This window comes from Phallusia mammillata, chromosome 2 (genome assembly GCF_965637545.1).
Source record: "Phallusia mammillata chromosome 2, kaPhaMamm4.hap1.1, whole genome shotgun sequence".
Taxonomy (NCBI): domain Eukaryota; kingdom Metazoa; phylum Chordata; class Ascidiacea; order Phlebobranchia; family Ascidiidae; genus Phallusia; species Phallusia mammillata.
Genome location: NC_137253.1, coordinates 28,963,647 through 28,974,380, shown reverse-complemented (window position 1 = coordinate 28,974,380; position 10,734 = coordinate 28,963,647). Strand labels below are relative to the sequence as shown.

The 10,734-nt window shown below is 36.5% G+C and overlaps 2 protein-coding genes across 2 annotated transcripts; one reads left to right on the top strand and one right to left on the bottom strand.

Annotated features, from left to right (window-relative positions):
- The first annotated feature begins 225 nt into the window (after positions 1-225).
- Positions 226-6,483, top strand: LOC145213614 (uncharacterized). The gene is made up of 8 exons (XM_080081975.1): positions 226-433; positions 856-1,019; positions 1,756-2,046; positions 2,227-2,363; positions 3,844-3,991; positions 4,783-4,885; positions 4,969-5,075; positions 5,737-6,483. Exons 1-8 carry the CDS (start codon positions 315-317, stop codon positions 5,817-5,819), a joined length of 1,152 nt encoding a protein of 383 aa, XP_079938101.1. The 5' UTR covers positions 226-314; the 3' UTR covers positions 5,820-6,483.
- Positions 5,904-10,501, bottom strand: LOC145213616 (coatomer subunit epsilon-like). Its single transcript, XM_080081979.1, has 8 exons — positions 10,305-10,501; positions 9,649-9,828; positions 8,862-8,998; positions 7,894-7,947; positions 7,127-7,247; positions 6,694-6,810; positions 6,070-6,213; positions 5,904-6,014 (listed from the first exon to the last, which is right to left on the bottom strand). The coding sequence occupies exons 1-8, from the start codon at positions 10,398-10,400 to the stop codon at positions 5,970-5,972; spliced, it is 894 nt and encodes a 297-aa protein (XP_079938105.1). The 5' UTR covers positions 10,401-10,501; the 3' UTR covers positions 5,904-5,969.
- Between the last annotated feature and the right edge of the window lie 233 nt (positions 10,502-10,734).

Here is a 10,734-nt window from a genome sequence, read left to right as displayed (position 1 = left end):
AAAGGTATATTACAAGCAAAATTAGACATTATTAGGGTTAAGCTTGTGTGTTTTTTGCTTATTGTTCTTATTGTAAGAAAGTATTGTTTAATAAATCTTAAAATATGGCTTTAAATTATTTGAAGTTATTTTGTCAAAACGAGGCTGAATTTAGGTAATCTAAGTATATTTGCCACACCGTCTCACCAAAAATAATCTCAAACTTTGTGATTATAGTGTAGGTATGTTAGAACCCACCATCATGCGTATAGGCATGGGTAGTATGAGTGTAACAAAATGATAATTTAAAAACAGATAAAATTATTTGCAAAATAATGACAGCTGAAAATGTAACAAGAATTAACCACACGTTTTGCGGGATTCCCCCATATTGCGACTATGAGGCGATTGAGGAATGTTGGAATACAACCATTAGAGATTGTCCTCTATGCAGGTAAGTTGGTTTTTCGTCGCAAACTATATAGTAAGCCTACATTGTAAAAACCATGCCAGGTAATTAAGGATGCTGAACACAGACATATAAACTAGAAAAATGAAACATAACTCGACCTGATATAAATAAAGAATAGAGTTTCCTTATTTACTATAATGTGTTCTTGAATAAGATTACATTCAGTGGCTCTGCTTAATGGACTTTAATGGTGACCTATATTAGGAGATTTTAGGGGTAAATCTGGAAATGAAAGTTTTTAATTTACATTAAGATTTTTTTGATTTTCTGAATAAAGGTAATAATACATAGGATACATTACAATCAACTAACCAATCTATTTATTAATCCCCCAATTGTTTTTTCTAAACTCAAATCTGGGGTCAAGTCAGTGTACATAAACATGATGTTAATTTGGTACACAGCAATGCAGGTTCGGATGCAGTACTGACGTACATCCTGCTTGTGGCTACGTTTATTATTTTGGGGAACATCCTGGTGGTTGCGTCCGTTTTCGTAATGAAAAGCAGGAGTCGGAAAACACAAGATCTTGTAAAGACTTCTCTTGCGATCGCAGACATGTTTACAGGTAAAGAAATCGTCGAATATAGCGAAACGTAAAGATGTAAAAAAATTATGATGACATTCCACTTAGCAATTTGATCTTTACCAAATTTATTGCGCTGTGGCTTTGGGTCACCTACAGTACTCAAAAGAGGCCGAAAGGCAAAGTTTGGCATTGATTGTAGTCCCGTACACGTTTGCTTGTATTTTGTAAAGCAATATTCCAAATTCTGGCACAAGCCACAAAAAATGAGTGAAACCAAGGTTATGCTCTATTTTTTGCCTTCTAAAAACTGTAAAGCACCTTATCAAATGGGAGTTACGACAACCTTTGCTTTAATGCAAATTCAGCATTAGTTTAGCATAACGTATTATTAAATTAACCCTAAAGTGCGACTGCGACTTAAAAAATTGAGAAGCTTTGACAAAAAAAAAAAAACTGTGACAACAAAACAGCGCTATACATTTTCTAAGTTTATGACCGTGCCCTCTAAAATTAAAAAAAAACTTGTTTCTAATATCCTGTATGCAACCAAACAATTACCGTTTGTTCAAGAACAATCTCCGAACTAGAAAATGTATCAAATGTGAGACACTTTTACACACTTTTGATGGTACCGGTATAATAGTTACTAAACACACCTTCAAAAAAGAAATAAGGTCCCTATTAAGCCACCGGCCTTGTATACTGCGCCCTTACACCTTTAACAAAGGAAGTTAAAGCAGAATGCCATATTTTCACCAGACATTTTTTATTACAGCTTTACATCTCTTCTCAGTGTGTGTCCCCTATATTGTCCTCACACCTCAACTAACCTTTCAAGAGCTAAACCAACTCGTCATCGATCTACGTCAGAGTGACGTAGCAAAAGCAATGGGCACCGTTCTTTTGTTTACATACATTTCATCTCTCTATCATTTGCTTTACATGAGTACTCAACGCTTCAGTGCCATCTACGCGCCATTCAGATACCGAAATCAGTCATGCGCAACGATTTTAAGGCATCTTGCAGTTCTTTGGGCTGTTGTAATTGTAGGTTCAACATTTGCGCGTAAGTTACCAAATTGGCTTTTTACAATGTATTTTCTTAAAAGTTGTTTAGGCTACAACTTGATGAAATATTAGCGACCACTAAAATCATATTTAGGACCTACGTAGAGTATAATTGTATGACATTTAAAACAAAACAACCCTGACACAACTTTGTTAAACTATTTTTACTGTGTTTTAGTGTGGAAACCCGAATATTTTCAAATCCAATATAAACCGGAGATGTTTCAATTCATGGCAACCGTTGGAGAAAATGAGTTTTCTGTGTCCGATGCAATTGCTTTGAGCATTTTAGTTGTTCTTCCCTACATATTGATGGTAATATCTTACAATTTAACTTTCAGCTAAAACAGTTTGTTCTCCATAGCCTGGACTTTATTAACTGAATGGTTCGTTATGACACATTACATTAACAAAACTTATCACGGCACAATTAAAAAATAAGTTTATCTCTGGTAGGTATGCATTGTTATTGTATTGACCGAAATTTATTTAAAAATCTGTGCAGCCTGAAACTGTACCGCCCGCCGCACTAGGGGTTTCCTAATTTGTTTTAAACGGAACGCTGCCTACCTGATGGTACAAATTTCTTCTTGGTTTCACAACAGCATTGGTTCTCTGTTAAAGCGAACAGAAAGGTCTCACAATCGGCTAGTAATATACACATAAATGACCAATAAACTTATGCAGGAAATATGTCACTTTAAGAAGTCGTTTTCTCTTACACAAAACATTATCACGTCTTAACTCATACACAAACGTTATCACGACAGTTAACTAATACAATTAGACACAATCAATTACGTACCAGCTTGTTAGGAATCCAGGTTAATTTCAGACACTTTTACGGACGTTTTAGCACTTCAAGTTGACTATAACTTTCATGTTTATATGGCTGCACATAACACTAATGTTAGGACATGTGCCCAAACTAAATCGGATCAACGACAAACTGCGACTAGCCAAAAGTCTGCTTACAGCACAGAAAGAATCGGTAAAACGTAGTCAGCACAAGATTGCACCACTAATGATATCATACGCATTGTTACGTATGTGGATTTCTAACCAATCATGGAAGGCGCTTTGTTACGTCACAGTCAATGAAGTTTTAGATCACTGGCGTGAACTAGAAACAGTAAAAGACGGGCTCCTCTAAAATACGCAATCTACGCAATCTACGCAAACTACGCAATCTACTTATAAAACGTATGTAACTTTTAAAAATGTTGACGGTTAGGGCTTTTAGGGCTGGGTGAGGGTTTGCAATAAAAATAACACTATAATTTAGTTTTAGATGCCCAGTTTGGGCTTAATATTCACATATGTGTTGAGAGTGGTACTAAACACCGTATGGTACCGCATGTTAACACTTGTAAGAAAATTAGGCCCAAAATTTATCTGAGATTAAATTATAAAGTTATTTTTATTATATACCCTCACCCAGACCTTAATAGCCCTAACCGTGAACATCTTAGTTAGTTTTTTTTAGTAGATTGCGTGTAGATTGTGTAGATTGCGTAGATTGCGTAGATTGCGTAGATTGCGTAGATTGCGTAGATTGCGTAGATTGCGTAGATTGCGTAGATTGCGTAGATTGCGTATTTTAGAGTAGCCCGTAAAAGACACACAAATTCCCGCTGTAACAGTTATGGTACTGAAATCATATACCAAGAATGATACTGGGATCATGTACCTATTGTGTTAAGTCATTTGCGAAGTTGATGTTTTGTTTAACGTTGTTACAAAAGTCTAAGTCTAAGCAAACAATACAGTAGAATTAATTCCGACATTTATTTAGAGCGGTCTTACGTTTGCTACAGCTTATAGCGCTCGAAAGAGACTGCGACAGTCCAGAAGACTTAACCGTGTCGAATCAGCAGAACATCAAGAAACTTCACTAATCAAAGTGACATGTGCCATGTACCTTGGTTTTACCATTACTGTAGGTAGGCAACATTTGTTTTTGCCTTGTACTAGGTCAGGGGTTCCCAAACTTTTTTGGTCTGTGGCCCAAATGTCTATTTAATAGCGATTCGTGGTCCACCATGTGCTGTAAATTTGGGGACAAACAAAAAAATAACTCAAAAACAGGCGAAATGGTTTCTACCAATTTATTTTAATGAGATACATGCTCTTGAAATTTGGCTACAAGATTCGGAATTCTTTGCAAAATATTATGTTTTTCAAAACAAAGCGCATAATATCTACAGCAGGGGTGTCCAAAGTGCGGCCCGCGGGCCAAAGTGCGGCCCGCGGCGGCATTTCAAGTGGCCCGCAGCTGTTTTTTTTTTCAAATTGTGTTGCGTATGGCCCGCCATCGTCCGGATAAGGCAAAAGCCTTCCATGGAACTGTATTTCCCGGTAAAAAGGAAGTGTACATCGTGCTGACGCAACAAAATTCCACAATTTCTTAAATCCCGTATATTTGTGTTCTAATTCTAAAAACACGTTGGCCCGCGGGCGTCTTCACTTGGTAAAAATTGGCCACCATTAAAAAAAAGTTTGGACACCCCTGATCTACAGTATAACAAAACAGTAGAATCTGTTCAAATGGCTCTGTGGCCCATTACAAATGTCTTGGGGGGCTAGTACTGGGCCATGGCCCACGGTTTGGGAACCACTGTACTAGGTTAAACACTAAAATAAAACATTGTCGGTAGTTACAGCAACTAGCCGTAAACATGGCACTATAAACTCACGGACGGTGAAAAGCAGCCAAACTTATTTGTCATTTTAGTTCCAATAGTCATCGGCAATTTCCTTCTAATGGCTCAGTATCTCAAATGTGACAACTTATCCGCCCCGTTTTTTGCCACCGTACATACATCCACGCTCAACGGGTAAGTATTAACGTATGTAGGCTAAGCCTTTTTTCTGAATACGCAAAAAAGTGGGAAATAAAAAAATGACTTTTTTGTTGCAGGATTCTTAACGTGCTGATCTACAGTGCTTTCGACCGAACTTTTCGTCAAACAGTTCGTAAAGTTTTCTACAGAATGTGTAGAAAGAGCGAAAGTGACAACAGCAGAAGTAAGTCAACATGCGTAACCGGTAAATATAAGTAACTCAACAATCATATAGTATAGTCAGTATATCACTCAAGCCAGAGGGTTGCACAAACTGCGGCCATAAGGCCACATGCGGCTGCGGAAAATAATTTATGCGGCCGTGAACCTGCGTGTATTAAAACACATGTACTAGACTTTTTTCTTAGACATGTGGCTTTGAAAAACTGCTCAAAACGGACTGGGATTAAAACGTATGATATACCAAACCCAGTAGCTATGTACGTTAGACTTTTTGTATGCCCATTGTTATAAACGGGCTAACAAACAACGTATAACTATAAAAGGTGGACCCATAAACAGTTTTAGAATGATTGCAAAATCGTTCAGTTGAACAGACGGGACGTTAAAAGATGATCCTATTTCTTTACATCAGTAAAATATAAACAAAAAATGGGGACACTTGGCGGCCGTTACCAAATGGCGTGTCTGTGATGCGGCCGTCATGTCGAAAATGTTGTGTAACCCTGTGTTAAGCCAATAATTCACAAATTTATCCACGCGATTCGCGGGAAAACGATCCAAAGATCTTGAGAAGTAGCTGATGCAGATTTACTCACCCACAGCCGGTATACATCCAAAAAATGTAGCAAGAACCAATAAATGTTCGACACCTGCTCTTTCAGATCACACAAACAACATACGACTCCGCCAAACGGATTCGAAAAGCCCAAAGTTCAATCGAGCCCAACTTACTGTAAAACTGTAGAACCTTAAGATGACATCATCAATTGATGCCGACTCCCAAACAGGCGTATTTTAAGTGGAATCTTTTCAAAGATGACTGCAACAATCCCGATGTGGTACTTTATTTACATACAACAAATACATTTTGCACAAACAACAGCACTATTGCACTTTATGATGGGGCGTACTGCATCGTAAGCCTGTCAAAATCGTTTTCCTGTAAAGCACAAGCGTTAAGGTTAGTCAGGGAGCTTTATTTTAAAGCACTGTACCTTGATGGCGAGTTCCCGCACAAAGGGATGACTGTTGTGTGAATCCTTAAGCTGTGAAATATAGCGGTTTGTCACTTCAGGGGCCTTGCCTTGATGTTGGGATAATAGAATCATATTGATCAATGTTTCGGCACAGTTGCTGTCCTGTAATATAGTAAACACAATATGAGTAACGTTAGCAAATGACACAATCTGTTTTAGGTCTTTAAAAAATCATTGCAATATATCACAGAATTAAAATTGTTAGGTACTTTGTGACAAAACTTGGTACCAGGTATAATAAAGAAATATACCTTTTTTAATTTTTAAAATCCACCTCAGTGTCAATGCAGAGCCTATGGTTTCTAAACTGTCGGCTGTGGCAATCCTTGGCCAACACAGCTATTTTACTTGTAATAAAAAGTGATTAAATAAGCGGTCTTGATATCTTGTGATTTTACATTTGCAAAGAGTTTTGAAACTAGACAGAGAGTAATTTGCTAAAAACTGATTTTGATGTGATATGTAAGCTTGGAAATAAAAATGTTTTGGAAAGAATAGCCCTGATAAACTATCATTAAAACCCAGATGAACGCTTGACTTTTAGATCGTTTTTGGTGGAGGTTTTGTATTCTATTAATTTACCTTGTCCATTGCTTCCTGCAACACTCCTTCAGCCTCGTCCCATTTTCCCTGCGCCATGTAACAAGCTGCTTGTCCATTTAATAACAAACTGCTGGATTGATTTTTGTCAGCCATTTCCTAAAATCAAAATATACCATTGAAAGTTGAACTAAAATGTAGTTTTATCAACTGCACTGATATGACTTTACTGGTCGATAGGATCTTACTGGTTTTGTGTATAAGTTTAATGTCCAACACACCAACTAAAAAAACTCTTTCATCACTGGTGACAACTTGAGTTATCGTTAAAACACAAGCAATGAAGAACAAATGCTTTCAGCCAGTGTTTTCTAAACTTAGGTCACCTAACAATTCTTCTAGGGTGCCTGTTTTTGTAACAAATCATATGGTATTTACCTTTGACAGTTGAATATATTTTTATTATTTAATGCACCTGAAAAATGTAGTAAGCATCTTGCAACTTCTCCCCACCAACCGAAATATTAAACCACGCCTGTGCAAGTTGTGTGAGCGTCGCATCTTCATCTGCTTCTTGCATTGCTTTCACCTCTTTTCTGTGGTTCAAATTATTCAAACCTTTATTACTATTCAAGCACCTACATTTTCAGCATGGTCCGACTATTTAAAAATCAAGTGGGCCGCACACTTGCTTGGACAAATGATATAATATACAATTTAAAACAACAAGGCTGCAGTATAGGTCAGTGTTTCCCAACCTATGGGTCGCAACCCAAAGTTTGGTCGCCTGTTTTTGTTACAATAAAAGCATCTGCTCTTTAACTTTGTTTCGTAGCGTTATTTTATTATAAGGGTGTAAACTGTTGCCCAATAACAATTTGCCTTGACAGTGGGTAATTCTGTTTGTAACCTCATAATGTTTGTGTGAGATCACTGTTAAGCGTTGTCTGGTTGATAATGCTTTGAACCAGCTCTAAGTTGGTCGAAAAAAAACGAATATTGTTTGATTTTTCAAACTGGCGCAGTAATTTTCGAAAAGCTTTCCTGATTTGCAAACAAAAATACAACCCAAATAGTAAGAATGTGTGTCTATGGGTCGCGAGAAACCACAAAACGAAATTTTGGGAAGTATTTGGGTAGCGACAAAAAAAAGGTTGGGAACCACTGGTATAGGTGATGGTATGCATGAGGCCTTGCAATTAATTTTTTAGTCCCAAAAGCAACAAATTTTTTTATAGTTACCTTGCAAGATCAACACGATTGATAGTAAGCAAGACTTGGATTGTGAGTGCAGATCTGCAGTAAGAAAAAAACTGATCATGTATATATACTGTATGGCAGGGGTGTCAAACTCGCGGCCCACAAAGCCCTCCAATGCGGCCCACGAACACTCAACAACAATTACATTATTTTGTCAGATATTTGTGCGGCCGTAAACATGTTCATTAAAATATATGCACTGGCGGCCATGACGCAATTAAAACTCTTTTGCCAAAAATTTTGATTTTTAAACTGCTCTAAACAGATTCGTGTTACTGAAAAAAGTATTAGGCTACCAGCAGCCATATGCGTCAGACTCTTGTTCGCCTATTGTGTGCAAACAATACGGAAAAACGGGAATCACAAGCGTCACAATATAAATTATGACGTAATAAACAATTAACACTGATCTTCATACTGTGCAGCTCACTATGTGCGTCAAGTTGGAAATTAATCTGGGCTCTTGGGCATCAATAGTTGGTATATATGTGATATAAACCGATTTCTTTACATCTGTAATTACAAAAAAACAGCAGGTAATTGGCGGCTGTTGGTGAAATAAGAATCTGCGATGCGGCCGTAGTAGCGAAAAGCACATGCGGCCCTCGGCACAATTTCCAAACTGCAATGTGGCCCCCGAACCCCACGAGTTTGACACCCCTGCTGTATGGCACAAAAACATTTTAGCAAAATAGGTATAAAACCAATAGTCTCTTTAAAAATGCATCAGGTAATGATGTAGTACAGAGAAAACAAATTTTATGTAATTACCAAAACAACATCATGTGTAAAACATAAAAAACACTGTTACCAACGCAATCAAAAACAAAACACTGTAATTAGTAATTAGAGGATGAATAATATTAAATATCAAAACTGTTTTAGGGTGAAATAGTGTGGGTTCAGTACAAAAGTAAAAAAAATTTGAACAAGGTAACCTAAAGACTTACGCTTCTAGAGATTCTGTGCTATGCAAAATCCTCAAAGCCGAATCATAATTAAGTTCATGGTAATAAATACTAGCAGCCATCAGTGGCAGTGTTTTGTTTTCAATGTCAACATTCCCCGAAAGACTCTCCTCCACTTTCTGTAATATACAAACTCAACATGTTTTAGGGACTTGGCTTTAACCAAACGAAGAAAATGTACTGTTTTACTGTTAAATAATCCAAACGATCTACATAAACAATAAAAAAGGATAAAATGCATTAAACGAAACATAAACAAACTAACACAAGAGGTGTACAAAAACTTTGTTTGCCTGAAAGAATAAAAAAAACAAAATATTAAGCCTATGATGTAGTAAAATGTACGACTACTTAAAATCTTTAAAAGCACAACAGTATATGAGCAAAAAAATCAGAGCCAGAGCCAGTATATTTGTGTAGAACATAACTACGTTTCGACAAGTGCTATTGTCATCGTCAGGTTATAAGAAAGAAAAGTGACAGAAGGCATGCAACTAGGTGACGCACAAAGGTAAAAAAATGAGACACGAAGTTAACATGTAAAAACAATTAAACAGAGATAAAATGAAATGCACGCGGAAAGGGTGCAAACGGGTGTACCCGAGGCAAAGCACGACCGCTAGATATTAAACAAGTAGGGCAGTGTTGATGCCTGGTGTTTGTTTAATTCTGGGTTATGTTGTTGTATGAATAGAGATTCAAGAAGCACTAATTTAATATTTTTAGGTAAAAGACGTTTCGCAGTACATTATTTGCAGCAACGACTTACCTTTAAAACATTGTCTTTGCGAGATGGATTGGACAAATAGTCTGCGAGCAGCCTTACAGCTTGAAGTTCCGATGAAGCAGAAGATTTGATTTCATCCAAAACAACTCCATATTTGCGTTGGGCAATGTAGGCACGATACATAAAAACATCTCGCTCAGTCTTTTTCAATTGTGAGCTAACCTGGAAAAAAAATATTATGATAGGCTTTAAATAGTACTACAATTGCTAAAATAATTAAAACATGTAAACAATAATGTTGCAAATTTCAGCATAGTCATATAGTGCCTGCACACATATATACAATTTAAAAATCATAACTGTTTAATTTAAACCTCATTAAGTAGACAACTTGTTTGTACAAAATCAGCTGGTCAAAGAATTGCTTTTTTTCCACACACACGTTTGCATACAACAAAATAATGTTAGGACCTGGTTATAATTGCCGCAGAACAGTAATTCGGTTTTGGTGACAAAATTCAGAAATTAAAATCTTTTCATTGAGTACTTTTGATGAAAGTAAGGTTGCAATTTGAATTGTAACAAAATTTGCTTGCAAACGTGCAAAACGTTTCAGACCAGCATTTTGATGTTGGCATAAACATAAACAAATGCAAAAAAATATGAAGTAAAAGTTAGAAAAACCTAAATTAATTTACCTTCGCCTTTTGCGCCTCGTTGATGCACTGTTGATAAAGGCCCAAGTAAAAGGCATTTTTCACATCAAAAAGCTCGTCAATTTCGGTCTGTGCCATTGTTAATTGCAATTAAAATATATTCCAAAAAGTCTAGAATATTAACAAACTTCGAAACCAAAAAATATTTGTCGAAGTTGCCAACAAGATGAAATATGTAATCCGATGCTACACAGCACTCTTATAACTTGTCATCGCCAAACACAATATCATTCAAGCAACATTTTATTCCTAAAAAATAACTTTAAAATATACTAAAATATTTTTCTGATTAAAATCAATTATTGGGGTCGTCCAAATTGAACCTAAATACATGTTTAATTTCAGTTATTATATTGCCACGAAGGATTATTGTAAACGTCAACACCAATGACGTATTGTATGACTCATGACT

Excerpts from the sequence above, each read along its gene's own strand:
- LOC145213614 (XM_080081975.1), top strand. The coding sequence starts at position 315 with ATGACAGCTGAAAATGTAACAAGAATTAACCACACGTTTTGCGGGATT. Across the intron at positions 434-855 it reads AGAGATTGTCCTCTATGCAG|CAATGCAGGTTCGGATGCAG; the intron begins GTAAGTTGGTTT and ends TTTGGTACACAG. Across the intron at positions 2,047-2,226 it reads TGTAGGTTCAACATTTGCGC|TGTGGAAACCCGAATATTTT; the intron begins GTAAGTTACCAA and ends ACTGTGTTTTAG.
- LOC145213616 (XM_080081979.1), bottom strand. The coding sequence starts at position 10,400 with ATGGCACAGACCGAAATTGACGAGCTTTTTGATGTGAAAAATGCCTTT. Across the intron at positions 9,829-10,304 it reads ACGAGGCGCAAAAGGCGAAG|GTTAGCTCACAATTGAAAAA; the intron begins GTAAATTAATTT and ends TTTTTTTTCCAG. Across the intron at positions 7,948-8,861 it reads AGCACAGAATCTCTAGAAGC|ATCTGCACTCACAATCCAAG; the intron begins GTAAGTCTTTAG and ends TTCTTACTGCAG.